General features: G+C 38.3%; 1 protein-coding gene across 1 annotated transcript in view; it reads right to left on the bottom strand.

Moving 5' to 3' along the window:
- LOC117473849 (RNA binding protein fox-1 homolog 3-like) overlaps nt 1-18,894 on the bottom strand; it is a 191,617-nt gene that overhangs the window by 31,580 nt on the left and 141,143 nt on the right. The window contains exons 5-8 of the mRNA XM_034119777.1: nt 13,981-14,034; nt 5,995-6,087; nt 4,383-4,443; nt 2,395-2,448 (exon numbers count right to left, since the gene is read on the bottom strand). Coding sequence (XP_033975668.1) covers nt 2,395-2,448; nt 4,383-4,443; nt 5,995-6,087; nt 13,981-14,034 — 262 coding nt within the window. The remainder of the gene's footprint in view (nt 1-2,394; nt 2,449-4,382; nt 4,444-5,994; nt 6,088-13,980; nt 14,035-18,894) is intronic.

Below are 18,894 nucleotides of genomic sequence, written 5' to 3'. Positions count from 1 at the left end.
CTTTAAAATTATATTTGAACTAAATAGGAGGTCATTATGCATTAAGCTTTGTAATGTCACTGTCCCACAGTTCTATAGGCCCCTTTATTTAATGATAGCATATCATTTGTACTAGTTTACAACTTAATATTTGTATTACTGGCTGCTAATCTTTTGCACTACTTAAGACTGTTAGTTATTGTAAATACTGTAAAATAACCTGTGCAATATTCACTTTTTACTACTGTTATATCTGGCAGCTACTTAATTACTTGTATATGTTGGTTACTTTTACAATGCTGCTACTTATTTTTTCTACTTAATAAATGTTTCATTCATCCATATGTGCTTGTTTCTTTATTTAATATAAAAGTGTACTTACATTTTGTCATTTACCTGCACTGCCCCCTTTGCTGTAACAATGTAAATGTCCCCGCTATTGGACGCATTAAGTATTCCTGATTTCATAATACTAATTTTAGTTGGCCTCAGGATTTACCGGTTATTATTTTGGATACAGACAGCTTCATATTTTACCTGAGAACTCATAGTATCCATATGTTGAAGTGTGTAGCTATCTGAGTGTGGTTATTTGGTGATATCAGACAGACTGTCCATCCACTCCTAAATGATTGCATGTGTTCCTACATACGGGTATTCTTGAGTGTGTGAGCATGGGTGTGTATGCATGTGGAGGTCATCCGTCATTCTTCTGAATGGGATTTGCGCACAATAAACCTGTAGCCGCACCCGGCAATGGAGATGGAGTGCACTGTCAGCGGGCTGGATTTATGGGGGCCGATTCAGCTGATGGGTGCTGGGAAAGCCGTCTGATGAAGGGTGATTAATCGCTCTTACGTCCCCCTTTACATCCTGCTTTACTCCCTCCCCAAACTAGATTAAATGCACTCATAATTATTCCAGAAGAAATCCCACGCACTTTCACTTACAGGTGGGGATTTTTCACGTTTCATATGGTGGAGGGGAGAGACAGGGATGAGAGAGATACTGTACTGCATGTGTACGGGTGAATGAGTGTAATAAGAAGAAGGGATGTACAAAAAGAATAATACAGGCATGGATGAGTTTTCCTATTTTCTGTTGTGTAGTTTTCCTACTTTTCCATCCTTTATCCCTCCTCCTGGAGAAAGGGTGGCATATGGTTGGCACACTTTGATTGATGCTTTTAAAAAGGACTAGTTAGTTGCCTTGTTCAATATTGCCATGGAAAAATACAGCTGCACAGAAACTGTTTATACCTGAAATCATAATTGTTTGGACATTTTACCAAAATAATACTGATAAAAAGAAGGAAGCATTCTCTACCTGTATGACAATTGTGTTTTGCTGTTTGGTCTTATATTTTTGGGGAAATCTTGTAACTTTTGAGAGTTAAAATAATTATTGAAACCCCCTGCCCTCCCACCCAAAAAAGTGTTAGCTTTCTCAGCATTTGACCAGTGCAAAACATCAATGCTGATTACAAGTAAATGACAAATGCAAATATAAGTAAAATGGGTATGAAGAATATTTTTGAAACTATTTCAAACATATTTTTTAATTGTGTTATTTTCAGACACTTTAGCGCTCAACTGGCTCAAATGTTGAAGGTGTATTTGTAAAATGTTTTAAAGCTAGCATGACTGAGTGATTATTAATAACTTATGTTGAAAGGAAAGAAGGAAGGAAAAAATGATATGCCAAGTATTAAACTTGAATGCACTTTATAGACATGTAATCTTAATGTGTGACTATACATGTATTTGTATTCCAACTTACACACACACACACACACACACACACACACACACACACACACACACACACACACACACACACACACACACACACACACACACACACACACACACACACACACACACACACACACACACACACACACACACACACACACACACACACACACACACACGATGAATGGGGGCAGTGGAGCGTGGAGCAGTGTGATGGAGGGCTTGGAGGTCGTCTGAGGTGGCTGTTTGGTTGGCTGGATGGCGGGATATATGGTGGGATGGAGGGACGGAGGCAGAGAAGCAGGGAGAGAGGGAAGGAGAAATAAAAGAGATGGATGGCCTCTCTTTGTCGCGCTGGTTATTTAGAGGAGTGCTGTAAACCTGTCTGGGAACGAACAGTTTTCAGACTAATGAGCAAAAAGTCGAGCAGTTACGGCGAGCGGACAGTCTCAGCACTTCTACCAAATGAAACCAAGCTGCCACTTCAAACTGTGCACACACACACACACACCTACACACACATAGCAATACATAGGGAAGGAAATAACTTCATGAAAAATGAAGGGGAGGGTATAAGATCGGAGCAGTAGAAGGATTCTATAGTACAATACTGTTTTGTTTTGCAATGCATTCTTCTTTTCAGAACTGTGTGATTCTTTACCTGCATAGAACTCAGGACCGTACATCGCTCCGACCACTGGATTCAGCTTCCAGCCTGCAGGAGACACACCATGTTAGAAAACTGTACATGCCTGTGTTCCTACACAAACCTTCTAAACAGAGTTACTATACTATTATATTTTCCCTTTTAGGAAGGAATTATAGCCTTTACTTGAGTATTTGTCCATCCAACAGGGCATTGCATTGTGAGTTTCTTAATCTGTTTCTTTTGTTTCACTTATTGTTAATAATTCACAAAACATGTACCCTCTGAGGAGTTTGAATAGCCCGTGATGGATAGATGCTATCTCTTCAAAATGTTGCATCAAAATGCTGCATTTCAAGATACGATTTTGCATAACTATTGCCTGATGGAAGTTTTATGATTGCAGTTACTATTAAATATTTAACACTTAGGAGTAGTATCAACTGTTGGGTACACCAGTGTACACTTTGTAAGGTTTTAATAAAATGAAAGTCACATCGAGACACAAAATGTCACAAGACAGATGTGGGTGTCTCTGATGATTGGCTAGTCCATCATGCATTTAATAATGCAGCACTTTTGTTAAAAAACCTTGACTGTAACAAAGGATAATGTTTATATACTTTCAAAAGCTCTGCCCATAGTTCTATTTTTCATTCTCAATACGTTTATCTAACGGAGCATTTAATCACATATTGCTAGTTATATCTTATTATAAATATAATACATTAGTGTCTTCCTTTAGTGGTTAAAGGTATGTACTGGGGAAGTGACAACGGAAGCACAATTTTAGCAATGGCAAAGAATAACAAAAGATGGCAGAGCGAATCTTAAGATATGGTGTCATCTTGTTTAAAAATCTGGAAGCAACTGGGGTCTTCTATTCTTTTTCTTGTTTGTCCCGCTGTGGTTATCATTATTTTATCTTACATGTCATTCAAATGTGTGTTTTTTTTTTACTTGTTGTATTTCCGGTTTGGCAACAGTTTGCTCAACACTGCTAGAGCCAATAAAGCAGATTGACTAGAACTGAGAAACAGAGAGATGAACTGGGAGGAAATATGCTTGAGTTTGTGTTAGATTTTTTTTGCGTGTAATCTTACTCTGGGCCTAATGAAAGTGACGAATGAAAAACCCTTTAGGGCCCATTCTCCCTTTCTCTGCACCCTCAAACAAGATGGAAGTGTACGTCCATCTCTCTCTGTGTGTGTGTGTGTGTGTGTGTGTGTGTATGTGTGTGTGTATGTGTGTGTGTGTGTGTGTGTGTGTGTGTGTGTGTGTGTGTGTGTGTGTGTGTGTGTGTGTGTGTGTGTGTGTGTGTGTGTGTGTGTGTGTGGTGTGTGTGTGTGTGTGTGTGTGTGTGTGGAGCTGCTGACATGTCTGGCCATTTAATTCATTCCTGTGTTGGTCCAGCCCCTCTTCTTTTTTGCTTCTCTTGCTCTTCAACATCTATTACGTTTATCCCTCTCCCCACTCCACTCTTTCATTCCATCCACATGAATGACGTTCCGTGAGAGAGCTGGAGGAGAGAAACTCTAAAGAGCCTTCTCTTTCCCGACTCCTGGCTCTTTTTTATTGGCTCTATTCCCTGTATTTCCTATTCCTTATTATCCCTGCCGAGTAGGAAAAGATTTCACTTTGCTATTTGCGTGATATTTCAAACCAAATCGACTACCTCTCTGACAAATATTGATGCCATGAATCAAACGTGTGATAACTCTGTGTGTATGAAGGCAGAATGAGCAATCTATCTTCCATTTACAGCTTTTTGTTTCCTGGCTCAATGGGTAGAATTTGATCATAATGATTTACTTCTTTCATACAACCATCAAATCTGTTGCTCTGTAATGTAGCCAGGTCCGACACTGGCAGTGGAATACAATGATGGAGAAAAAAAACGACAGAGTGAAGAAAATAAAGGGAAACTACGAGTAAGAGAAGAAGCCATAAAAGTGGGAGAAATAAAAGGAAAGAGACAATTAAAATAAAGGCGCAAGTCTTACCGTTTGTATAAGGGTTTGCCACTTTTTTGTTGGTCATTACTCTGGCTGTGGCATTGTTGACCTGTCAGCACACAGACAGCAGTTAGTGTGAGAGCACACACACACACACACACACACACACACACACACACACACACACACACACACACACACAAACACACACGCACACGCACACGCACACGCACACACACACACACGCACACGCACAGAAACAAACAGAAAAACACACATGTCCCTATGCCGTGATTGTGTTAACAGATTGGTGTCCCCAAATAGTGATAAATACCAACTCACACACACACATACTGCACACACGCACACACACAGGAGACATCAACTGTGCACACATTGTTGATATTCCACGATAATCCACACAACTTGTCATGCCATGCTTCTTTTTTGATCATTTCAGCAAGTGATGCTACATGCAGTGTATCAAAGATGTGATGTTGTGAATACCCCTTTCAACAACATCATACAAAATAAATAAGACAAACATTGAAGTATGAATACACATAGACATTGCAGTTTGTAAAACCCAGAAAAGTTCCACAAGATTTACATTTTTATTTTTGTAATTGCCCTAAAATAACTGTGAGGTTAATGTGCAAGGCCACAAAACAGTGAGGACTGCAACATTTTACAGTGTGATGTTTTATGTACAGCCACTGTTGTGTAATTTAATATGTCATGTACCTCGGTGCTGGCTAATTAAGATAGCAAACAAGCCATATTAAACATTACACACACAGCTAGGGCATCGTTTATTTTGCTAATCATTTCCCAATAGGGGTTTACACCTGACCCCCTTGCAGGTTGAACTGCAAGGAGTTTGGATATTATAGATTACGTTGTACATTTTGCTACAGAAAATATGTTTGCTGTCCATATTACATTTCCATTAACATAGGGGAAAATGATAATCACATTGTTTTCGCAGTTACTAAATGTCATTATGTCAGGATTTGTAATGTTTCCAACAGTACTGCTCTTACAATATAATATCCACTCATTGCACAGGATAACAGAGTCAATAACTGTTTGAATTACATTTTTAAGAGGCTAGGACGCTGCATGTGGGCTAATGAATGTTCCTAGGTGATACGTTACAATGGAAAACATAAAACAGACCCAACAAGAGGATGGTGACATCAACATGGAACTCTAAATGGACTTCAATAAAACTTCTTAGTAACCTTAGTAAAGTGTAAGACTCACTGGCAGATCACTGATTGGCATTTTGAAAGAGTTTATGTTCTGACTCAAATCAAAACCCTTTGTGATCTCATGCACATGCCACAGCGACAAACACAAATCCATCATGAGCAAAGTAGAATTCACCATTTGAGTAAAAGAAAATAACACACTCACACACACTGAATAGGTCTGTCTTTCTCTTTGTCACACACACTTACGGATCAGGGTTCAGCATGCAGCGTTCAAGGTGCAGCAGGCAGGAGAGAGGAAAGAAAGGAGCGGAGGAAGAGAGGGAAAAGAGGGGGAATTGCAGGAAACGTCAGGCAGGCAGAGAAAGGAAAGAAAGAGTCTGGGGAAGAGTTAAAAAGAAAAGGGGGGGGGGGGGAGGTAAGAAGTGACAGGAAAAGGAAGGCACCTCTATTTTGCGTCCCTCTACGATTGTACCATTTAGTTTCTCCCGCGCACGGTCAGCATCTGCACTCGTTTCAAATGTTACAAACCCAAAGCCCTGCAGTGGTCAGGAGGGGGGTTGGAAATCAAGCGACAGAAGGAAGCGGAGTCCAGAAATGAAATGATATAACAAATGTGGAAAAGAAGAGAGGAGAAAAGAGACACAAAGCACAGATGAGAGAGCTGCAGGTCAGGAAAGAGCTACAGATCCAGAAGCAGAGGCCAGAGACGTCAGGCTGGTTAGACATGAGAAATAAAGCTGGAGTTACAGTCAGGGAGGTTTGGTTAACAGGACATCAAACCACAGATAGCAGTCCTCATCATACATACATATGATTTCCTGTTGTAGGATAAAAAGGGTTAGGGTTAAGCTGCTTTCACATGAAACACAATTAGGTCTTTGCTCCCTGCAAGCTTGGGCGAAAAGTCCAGCTGTGAAAACACCTAGTTACATTTCGTTTTGTTACCTCTGGGTACATTTCAAGCGCTGCAAGACGCCAGGTAATGCTTTGGTTTAATCTGTTTGCACCGCCCTCTCCATGGCAACGTCAGCACAGAGCCGTTTCAGTGCTTGTCACATGAAGGCAGCTGTAGGGTAAACCTGCATTCACATGATACGTCATTTGCTCTTTGCTCACCACAATGTTTGGGTGCAGAGTCACAAGGTCAAATAGCTAGTTATGTTCCTTTTCTAGGGTTACCTCCTGTGCTAGCTTGTGCAGCTACATACACCTGTCACTTGATTGGTTGCATGTTGAAAGGTCAGGGCAATCAAGTTCAAAGTTGAAATAATTTGGACTTTGAGTGCACTGCTATACGACAATTTCAAGCGCGTAGGGAACCTCTACACAAACACCTTAACTTCGCTAATATTTGATAGCTATTACAGTCTTAACAAGTTTATAATCATTTGTTTGAGGCAATCAGAGCTTGATGCAGTAGAACTTTACTTCTTCAGAAGACTGTGAAGTCGTACTGATTTAACAATGGTTGTGCTTGGGTTTTTTTTTTTTAACACTTGTTTGCATTGGTTGACATTAGGGGGATGACTATGTTCCTCATCCCATTTTTCTCCAAAATATTCGACGCGATCACACTATCTTGACTCCTGACTTCATTAATTTCCCAACTGTAGGATGTTTCACTGTGTGCATACCTGGGAGGAGCCCCTTGCTTAACTCTGACACCCTTATTTATGCAATTTTCTAGGCCATAAGAATCTTGGTTTGCACACAGTATTTTCTTTTAACATTACTGTAGATGCAACACTGAACGCATTTTGATTACATTCTACTACATTATATTACATCTTATTACATAAGAATGTCCCACGATACTGTTCCTTCTAGCATTCCAGACTCTGCTGCACATGCATTTACAGAAAAATCTGAACCTAATTGAATCAGCAGATGGAAGTCTCCACACACAATGGAGTGTGAGATGTGTGTGTGCGCGGCTGTGTTTGCTGTAGGGTGCACTTGGCCCTGTGGAAAAGCAGATAAGTGCCATACAATCACACTCTCCACGGCATCATTCAGCCGTGAATCTTTGGCTCTGAGCCCCAGGATGCAGCTCGCTCATGAGGCCCTGTCTGTGTCTCAGACTGGGCCTGGAGATGCAGCTCACTCAAAAAGCCCATACGAGTTAAAACATGCCTCCAAACTCTAAAGCGCAAAGCCTCATCTATCTTGTCAATGAGCCTAAAGCAGGCAGAGAGTGAGAGCTGAAGAATCGTCTCTGCTATCATGAATTACTGCCTCTGTGAAGGGATTTATGTTAAATGTTTCATTCTCCCTGATTAGTGGTATTGAACTTTAACTGCAGCCTCAATTCGAAATTCTTACTTAATGAACTTGTAAAGAGACATACGCACCAGTTTAATCACACTTAGTGATATGGACAAGTAGAAAGATTGCACTTTATTCTTACAGCAAATATATCTGCAATGACTGTCAGAATATTTTGAATTGCCTTTAAAAAAAGATTTGGATCTTTTGTGATTTGTAACCGCAATGTTTAACATACAGAAAAACAGTTTATTACAATTTGGGTTGTATTTTTGAAACTCCAGCTATTGGCTGTATCAGTTACTTTGACAATGTACTAGGTTTAATGCTGAGATGTCAGTACACAGCAAAACATTTTCAAAAACGTGAGGAGGGGTTCAAGAAACAAAAGCGGTTGACTAGAAAAATGACTAGAAAATGTTAAAACAATTACACAAGGGAGGAGATACTTTCTTTTATGCTACCGAACTGTTTTTGTCAACTCTCCAACCACATTGGATTTTTTTTCAGAGACACTATAAAGTGTTTTCAGCCATTACTCCTTAGCCATTACATCCATTATGTCCACTGGTTCAGAGGCAACTGTTCGAACCGCTGTTGAGGCCAACAGGAAGTGCATCTCTTCTAACAGAAAGTTGATGGTTCCAAAAGGTCTTTATAGGATATATCATTTGATGCCAGCATGTTCTCCGGTTCTCTGTGTTCCAAAAGACCTGGCTGGGTGTCAATCCCTGTGTGGTTGTGCTATAAAAGTTCCACTCACTTTCTCTCTGGCAAAGACTGACACTATAATATCCTTTGGAAAACGTAAGGAAGTGCATCAGATTTGTTCTTCAGCACTTGTTGATAGCGTTTTCTACATGAAGAATGCTTTAATATGTGTACTCAATGCACTCTTAATCATTGGAAACTGCATTAGGAAGCAACCAAGAAACTCAAAAAGTTAAAAGCGTCCTGAGATTAATACAGGCTAAGCTTCTCACAAATGTGTCATACCGCACCACCGTAAAACTTGTGTCCTCCGATTGATGAAGTTAATGGGAAGGACTTTAAAGTTCTGTCTTCTGAATCCAAATCTAGGTAATGGGGGTCGACATTTCACAGCTTCACCCAGCTGTCAGTCCACCTTTAAGATGCCCCTTCTATAACTTAGATTCTGATTCTAGTGTTTACAAATACAAAGGGTAGCATTTCCAAAACCCTTGAGGAACCCTAGAAGACTTTGAATAACTTGTTACCAGTGTAATGTTTGGTCGATTTCGTCTAAATATCTTTTTATTTAACCTTTATTCAACCAGGATAGGTCTCATTGAGATTAAACATCTCTTTAACAAAAGAGTGCTGGAAATGTCCCAGCTATTCCCTTTTGACTTAAAAGGAAAGCTCTACCTTCAAGTGTGGTCCTGGCTCCCACTACTCCTTTGTCATTGATGAGTTATTGTGTGGAGGCAGCAAATTAACTCACTATTTTCACCTGATAATAAATATGGACAGCACCCAGCAACGTGATCTCTACATACACAGGATTCACTGCCTTCCTCCGGGCATTAATAACACATAGGTCTGCTCTTGAGAGGAGGAACTTATTACAGTATATATATATATATATTTAAAAGTGCTAAGTGGGAGCAAAATTAATCCTTCTGACATTTTGTAACCACATGTAGATATGTTGCCTCACTTAACCCTAATGACTTCTAAGGCTTTCTTTTCTTTATCATAGGTAAACAATTAGTGTTCTATGGAATTGGACACAACTGATGCACTGAATGTAAACAAGATGTGTTAAGAGAGAAAGGACAGTGTAGTTGGAATGCTATCTGGACAACAAGTCCTCCAACTCATATGACCAAATAGGTCGATTGTTCAGCAGCTTATTACGACCTACTGTATAGTCAAGTTTGAAAGTTTAGCACCTCTAGTGGCAAACGCTCCGGAGGGTCAAATATTCACAAATAACCCTCTCTGGAAAATCCTAAATTGTAGAATAGTTTGGCTATTAAAATGCTTTTTGATTAGATTTTTCCAATAAAACACATCAGTTTATCCTTGTTAATTACAAAACATTAATTGGTTTAAATTGTGTACTGTACACTGCTTTTGTGTTTTTCCCATAGATTTTTCCCTTTCGATTCTGAGAGACACATTTCTTTTTTCAGAGGTTTTGATAGGCTAAAACATCGAACTACCCATAATCCTCAGCTATCGTTGAAGCTCGGTGATTGGATGTTTTAGCCGCAATGCACGTTGGGATATGGTGTTTATGCGATGTGAAATCCGAAAACATTTAAAAAAAAAAGAAAAATACTTTATTCCGAGTCAGGAAGTCATCACATAACGGCATTGTAAATACACGGTTCGGCTGCATTAAATATTACACATCTGCCGTAGTTCTCTATTTATAGAGCCCTGATTAGAAGACCTTTGGACAAACTGGAAGAACTGCCACCGAAACTGAATACGTGACGTGGATCATAAATATATCAGCAATTAAACAACATCTTAAATGTCTCTTCACACAATACGTCTCCTTGCAGTATCAACAGTAATTCGGCTGACTTTTATATTTGATCCAATTTATAGATAGGTTATATTTACACCATAACGGTGCACAGCTGATAGAAAAGGACTTTTTATTTTTAAAGATATTACTGATTTTCTTTGAATTAAAGAATGTAAATACTGAGTTGAGAGAATAGTCAGGGGTTTTGGGTGATGGGAGACACATCTATGGAATCACAATTTCAATAGCTTACCATTAAATGATGGATATACCTCAGATATTAATGCGTAGAACTACAATATGTGAAATAATATAGCAATATCCTGTAAAATTATGTGAAAACATGAATAAAACTACACATCTTCAGATGTTATACATACACAAGTGTCCTACACTAATAATACAAAGTTATTATGGCATTGTATGCTGTGTGTTATTTGTAACATCTTCATAAAGTATAATTTATTGTGTTAACACTGTAAACTTGACCGTTTTTTAACCCGCACCGCCTAGTGGTTAAAGCACGTTATTTAATTTTGTTATTGAATAAGTTATATTTGATGAAAACATTTAAATATTAAGAGTAGCCTACATACAAAATAGGGGGAAAGTAGAAGGTCAATGATAGAAATATAGAATAGAAAATATCAAGAAGATACTGTAGTGATCTCTACAATAAAACAGCTAGTGGAGGACGTCCAAAGATATTAATAGGAGGATGTGCAAAACAGACAAACTAATAAGGCTTTATTTAAACATTAAAGAATACTTTAAGTTAAGGTCTTCTTTTGAATAAGAAAAAAACGTTGGGGTTATCCACAGATAAATATGAAGTCTGACAAAGTACTTAACGTCTAATATATTGCATAGTTTATTTTGGCACTTGACAATCACCTTCCCTGAATTTGACTCAGGTGTAACTAAAGTCTGATTTAAGGGTTGTTTATATTTCACAACATTAATCAGAATCTGCAAATTAACTAAAATAAATGTAGTGGAGTAAAAATACCAGGTTAACCTCTGAATTGTGGTGGAGTAGAACAAAGTAGTACATGCTGCTGTAACAAAACCATTTCCCAACTTGGGATCAATAAAGTATATCTTATCTTATCTTATCTTAAGATGATCGATGGCTACTGCCATATTTGCAAAATGTGCCTCTGAACCTTGACAAGTGCATGTTTCAGGCTTATCAATGAACAACAGGAGGGGTCACAGACATAAGACCAGCTGTTAAATAAAGCTCTTCTGACCTTAGCTGTCATGTGGGTATATTAATGCTGCCCATTATGGACACAAGCAATTTTCACCCATTTATTAATTATATGTTTTAAATGTGATAACACCACTGTGTTTCATATCCCCTAAACCTCCAGGGTGTACACAGTTTAATACTGGCAACTTCTAATTATGGGAAATACGAAAACGTCTTTTAAAACTACAATTCCCAGTAGAGACGTGCCATAGAACATGTTGCGAAACACAACAGCCAGCATGTGTAGTTCTGGGGGGGGGGTTCGAGTCCAGTTTTGGATAGTCTGCCATGGCATTTCATAGAGCTGTTGGACGCTCGGCGTAACCTTGGTGCACTGCCACTCCAACATCCAATCACAGAGCTTGAGGAATAATCACGGGGTTTGTCAAGCAAAGCGGATGTTGTAGTCCCAAACGATAGCTGAGGATTATGGGTAGTGTAGTGTCTTCGGCCATCCTAAACTCCCAAAAAACTATTTGTTTCTCCGAATCGAAGGTTAAAAACACAAAAGCATTGTACACAATTTAAGCCAATCAATGTTGTGTAATTAACAAGGATAAACTGATGTGTTTTAGTGGATGAGTAATGCAGATATATCACTGTGTAATCATTTGACAGTGAGGGGAATACTTCCGGTTTTATTATGAAAACTTTGAGACCGGAAATACTGTTTTCACCCCGTGAGGGTTGACGCCAACTTTACATGGACGGCCGCTGTGGGGAAAGACGTAGTATATTAACGTTCTCCTGACGAGACCTCAAATCATCTTCGTAATATCTATCAAACTATAGATCCTACACATCCACTGGACGTGGATTCTAAAAGTACAATATACACTTCTCGCTAGAAATCAAATCAAAAAGCATTTTAATGGCCAAACTATTCTACAATTTAGGATTTTCCAGAGAGGGTTATTAGTGAATATACGACCCTCAGGAGCGTTTGCAATCAACGGGAGCATATGCCACAAATTGTTGTTTCTTACACGACCACTAGAGGTGCTAAACTTTAAAACGTGACTATAGGTCGTAATAAGCTGCTGAACAATCGACCTATTTGGTTGTTTTTTGGAGGAGGACAGGCTGTTTCTGGACTACTAAACCTAGTTGGTACGAAATATTGGTAACTAAACTTAATTGTTACGTTATCTTCTATCTTGGTAACTAAGCTTAGTTGGTATGCTATCTTCGCAACTTAACTTAATTTGCTACCTTTCATGCCTTTTTTTTTGTGGCTGTAATTTACAAAGCATTCAACATAATTACATTCCATTTTTTTACCCAGAGATGAGCAGAGAAAAGTACATTTTGTGTGTTTTTAGCCTTCCAGTCTTATGTTATATATTCATAGAACATTTGTATTTAACTCCATTGAAGTGGTGTCGGCTATGCTAACGGTTTATTTGAGCAGAATAACATTACTCAAATTGACAATGTGAACTAGTTTCTGTTCAATTATACATTTACACAATTTGACCATCAACATAGTCAAGCAACTGCATTGATGAAAAAGCCTAATACAATGCATGAAGTCTTTTTTTCTGATGTACTTGAAGCAAATTTGAAACAGGAAAAATGGAAGGACAAGTTTTGCGAACACATCTGAGATTTCAGAACGATATCTGGACTTTAGTATCCTATGAACTGTATAACCATAAATACACATTGGTTAATTCATTTAGCATGTTATAAATTACATTAATGTTCTTTCGTTTCATTCGTATCAGGATACAGTATATAGATGGGTAACAAATCAAAAGAAAAACATGTTCTAAAGTACTACAGTAGCTGTTTCAAACCAGTGTTTTATTCAATTTGGTTATACCAATATAATGTATTAATTAGATGCAAATATAAATCTCCTTATGGTGATTGATTCAGAATGAACTGCAACAATATCTCAGAAGATCAGAAGATTTCTGATCATGCAACCTACTGTAACTGACTCTCTTTAGTCTAACAATGCTGATATACTGTTGTGTTTTATTGTATTTGTATCATTGTAAGCACTCACAAGAAACCACAAGCTCCAAATTATAAGTATAACAAAAAACAAAACAAGAACATTTAAAAACCTCATCAAACCGTTTGTACTGAGATTGAAACTGTTCTCCAGGAGAGGCATTGAGAAGTTAAAGAGGCATGTATTTTCAGACTGTGTGAATCCTAACGTCAGCGTTAAGATAAGTGGGATCCATTCGCTGCATGTTACGATGCATGGCAGGCCGCTAAGGTGTTATAGTTGCCTGCAGGCAGGTGTCACTGTTTGGGAGTTGTAATTACTTTTAGTAGCAGAAAGAGAAGTGAAGACAGTGAGAGGAGGACTGCGATAGAAGAGAAAGAGACAATCACAATCGGATGAAAAACCACGTGTGAGAGAGTGTGCTTGAATGTGTGGACACGTACCTTGGAGCCTCGTTCGTTAAAAATAATCTCCACGTCCAAAATCTTGCCAAATTGCTGTGTAAGACAAGAAGGGAGAAGAAAGGGACGGGGAGGAACAGAAAAGGAGGGAATAGGAGGAAATAATTAGAACATTATAACGCTGTTAGAACAATAAAAGGTCAAGCAGTCAACGCTCCAAATTAACAACTGCTCTTTACCCGACAATGAGATTAATAGAATATCCATTTACTCCTAATGCTGTTTAATGCTGTGTTTGCTCTGTTGTGGTAATAAAGTGCTGTGTGTGTACAGGAGACGAGGGCTATGCAGTGTTAATGAACATTACTGTGGTGGCTATTGCAGCGCGATGCCTCAGTACACATCTCAGATCTTAATGACGCCCATCAATGAGCTTTTCCTTTCCCCACTCTGGAAATGAGCAGAGCTGGAGTTTCTTCAGCGGAAGCAAGGGCCCTTTCAGTTAAAACAGGATATGGCTTCCATTTAGGGGTTGGAAGTGAAGGAACAGCTCATCAAGGCTTATGCTTTGCCATACATTTGTTTATATGCTCCATACACTCTAATCATGCATTTGGTGCTTATAGTTTCTATTCTCATCTCTCTGTTATGGTCTTTATTGGCTCCATGCGTCATTTTAATTGGCTAATTACTGCATAGTGATGGTGCTAATGGCCACGCCTTTCCGCCCATTGATGTCGGTGGTGAATGTGTGCTTGTCATATTTGTGTTAATAAGGTGAAACCCGATCTTATGGCTATTGACACTGCTGATGTGCAATATATAACTGGCTGCTACTTCACAATGTAAAAATGTAACACCACTGCTGTGAAATAACACTGTGCAACATGTACTTTTTTACAATTACTACTGGCTGCAACTTAACTACTTTTATATATTTACTTACTTTAATAATGCTGCTACTTATTTCTTACCTTGGATGTCAACTCACACTATAGTTATACTCAGACTTTTTGAATCTTAATGAATTCATTATCCATGCATCTATATTATTAAATATGTTATACTTATGGTATACTGAAGTATATGTTGTGCCTCTACTGTGACATGTTTCCATGCTTTAATGGTGCTGCAGCTCCTCTTTTCACCCTCTGTCTGAAACCAGAGCCCAGTCTGCTCTGATTGGTTAGCTGCTTACAGATGTGTCAAAAATGGCCGCCCCTTAGCCTATCACGTAGAATGTGTTTGAGCACTAATAAAAGAGTGAGTGTTACATAGTGATGTCACTTTGTAACTGAAGTAAACAAAGGAGTCTAATGGAGGTGTTTTAGCTTTTAGCGCATTTTAGCCTTTGCAGACCATTTACATGCACAAGAACACAAAGGGAAAACCCCGAAAAGTATAATTAACTGCAATGTCCTCTTTGCTGTAAAACTGTTAAATTCTTCACTGTGGGACAAATACAAATGTTCTCACTCATACATTAAACATGGCAAACACTAAAGCATCTGCTGTGGGGGAAGTTCTCTTTTTAAGCCTTATCATGTGCTTGACTCTACAGTAGAGATATGGGAATACAAGTAAATAGGGTCAGACCTGTACAGTATATCAGGGTGATGTATTGGCCTCTTATCCCACATGGCCAGTCAGCGTGGTCTACGTGACACCATACAGATAACTCTCTAACACAGCATTTTCCCTTTGGATCTTGGGTTGTTTTCTTCATATCAGATGTTAAACTAACTGTACCTTTTACATATCAAGTAGCCACACATGGGGATGGACCCATTGATTTACAGTTTTTTACAGACAAAGCACAGTGCATTGTAAATAGAATAGGAAATGCATGTAAAGTATACGACAAATAGGTCAAGGCCATTTTATTTAGAAAGAAAATCTATCTAGTTTTCTGTTTCTAAATAAAGACCCACACAGACACGGAGATCTGCTTCTGTATTAACGACAATAACGCTAAGAATAAGATTCATTTTTTCTGGCTTCAGACTAAATAAATATCAGTATCAAAAGCCGAGATGATTGGACGCTCAGGTGGAGCTTTGGATGAACTCATGTCTGTGTGAAGCTGCACTAACCTTGCATGCAGTATGGTAATGCTCAGCCTTGTGCTTCCCATAACTAGACCTTGAATCAAGTCGTTTATTTCAATAAATAAATAAACATGGAGCAGGCAGCAGAGCAAAGGCAAGGTCACAACATTAACCCTGAAGATGAAGGAAGTCCACCAAAAAAACACGGATGTTGCATATACATACTGTATAGAACTACACACTGTAAATTGCACTCTAATCAGAGTTAAAGAAAGTGGCCTCAAAAAGAAGTAACTTAATAAAGACTGTTGGTTTTATATCAATGAAAATGTCCAAATTAGGTGAAGAATATATGGAAATTGGAATGAATACATTATTTAATAGCTTGTGTCTTTGTTTATGTGGCTAGTATCGGAGTTGAGGGATGTAGAGGGCACCACTCGGAGTTACTTTTTGTGTGTGTGTGTGGGGGGTATGCGTGTCTGTGTTTGTGTCACAAGAGAAAGACAAAGTGGACAGGGCTTGACAATGTGAAAAAGGGTTGTGAACTACACAAACTCCATTTTAAATAGAACTTTTTGGAAGAAAGTAGTCGAAAGGCTTTAACATATCAGTCAAAGTTGATGAAAATGAAAAATATGTCAAGAATCACACTGGCTTTTAAAAAGAAATTGTATTACCATGTGCCAAAACAAGTAGATATGGTATTGCATGATATATTTTTGGATATTAAATATGCTGTATATTTTACTAACCCTAACTCTTCTAAACTTTTTAATTTAGCAAATTGTGTATGAACATACTTTAGTCATGTTCGATTAAACTGACAGCTCAGTGGATCTGTAGACTTCGTGCTTTTAGAGAGGACTTTCATTTTCTTCTGAAAGAGAGTTTTATGACATTTCACGAGTTTAGTCCTCATCGGAGGACTACCAGCTGTTTTATGCTCAAGTGTATAAAATACCTTTTTGTTCACAATATCCACATTTTCTTGATAGGAGTAAAATAAAAATAAAAGAGATTTCATGTACCATCAATTGAATTTCTAAAATTGTATTTACATTAGGCATCACTGCACTAGTATAGAACGGAACATCGTACAACTTTTATTTTCCTTTTTTTATTTTAAAGGACTGCATAATCTTTTAACTAATTTTATTCCTCTGATGGATTCGTTAAAAATAATTCAAATGAAACAAGAATGTTTCTAGTGTGGCCATAAAGGCACCTGTGTCTGTGTGTGTGTGTGTGTGTGTGTGTGTGTGTGTGTGTGTGTGTGTGTGTGTGTGTGTGTGTGTGTGTGTGTGTGTGTGTGTGTGTGTGTGTGTGTGTGTGTGTGTGTGTGTGTGGGGAATGCATTCAATCAGTGGGTGTGTCCTTCAGATCAGATCATTAAGAATGTGGGCAAATGAAAGTGCTCCTCCACTCAGCCTAATGAGTGGGATGAAAGCTACCCTTAATTGTTGTCCACAATGGCTGCGTTATTTCATTAGAACGAATTACCCTGTCAGCCAGGCCAGCAGCAAGGCCACACACACACACACACACACACACACACACACACACACACACACACACACACACACACACACACACACACACACACACACACACACACACACACACACACACACACACACACACACACACACACACACACACACACACACGCACAAATACAGCCCTGGTTAGCACAAATTCAATAGGGCTGATCAATGAGCTGATGTACAAGAAACAAGGAGGTGATATAGTGCTGTGGAATGCGTTCACTTGTTTTTGCCCTCTATAGTGTGATCACAATAATGTCACAGTCTATAAAAAGAACTGGAAAGTTATAGCAGGAAAGTTATACTTATATCATTTTTTATTTATTACTTTATTAAGATTCATATTGCTGACATTTATTTTGTTAGAAAAACACAAATATCGTAATTTTCAAGCAGATTAGCTACATTTCTGCACAAATTATTTCATTTACTCAATGAGATTTTAGCTGGCTCGCTCCCACGCTCACTCGCACTTTGGCTACTAACATCCCTGTGTTCCCTCCAGAGTGAGTTAATTTATTTATTAGATACATACTCCCACATTGTCCATTGCATTTAATTGCATTGTATCTTTACCCCAATCCCTGTTATTTTTCTACTTTCTCTTTCCTCCATCTCTATCTCAGTGTTTGCTGTGTGAAGGCAGTTGTCTCCATTAGTCCAAATTAGAGCCATTTCCCTGGGAACAATCAGCCTCTGAGCGTTGTGGTGCCCACACAGAGGAAGGCTGCATAGCTATTCTGTGATGTGTGTATTCATCAGAATGAAACTGTATGTGTTGCATTCAGAAGCAAATATATAACCCCTAATAATGATAATAATCATAATAAGCTCTTAACTTCCAAGGGGATTCAGAGAGAACAAAAGCATTCATTTACAAAACAGATGTATAAACAGATTTATATAGGAGTTGGTTAGCCATTGTTTAAATCGTGATGAAACCTGATGAGGCCAATTAGCTGAGTTTCCACGTGAATAATATTAATATTAAGTAATTTTTCTCCCAATCTTTAAATATTGTTGTTGTTTATTTAGTCAGGAATATTTAAAGTTGTAAAGATATATTCAAAAATGATTTTACTTATGTAAAGATATAGCCACCATTTGAAAATACTACTAAGATCTTATATGCAAGTAAAGGTAGTCACTATGCATTCAGAATTGGACCTGTAAGTGTCATCATGTTATAATGTATAATACATATATTATTTTTAATTATGCTTTAACATGTGAGTTGCATGTTAAACCTCTGAGACCCACATAGGACATGTCTGTGTTTTGCCTTATAAATTGTCATTTCTTTACAGTATAATCAAGTGTTACACATCCCAGAAATCAGCACAACCTCAGCTAATGATATG

This window comes from Trematomus bernacchii, unplaced genomic scaffold (assembly GCF_902827165.1).
Source record: "Trematomus bernacchii unplaced genomic scaffold, fTreBer1.1, whole genome shotgun sequence".
NCBI lineage: Eukaryota > Metazoa > Chordata > Actinopteri > Perciformes > Nototheniidae > Trematomus > Trematomus bernacchii.
This window is presented reverse-complemented; position numbering and strand designations above follow the sequence as displayed.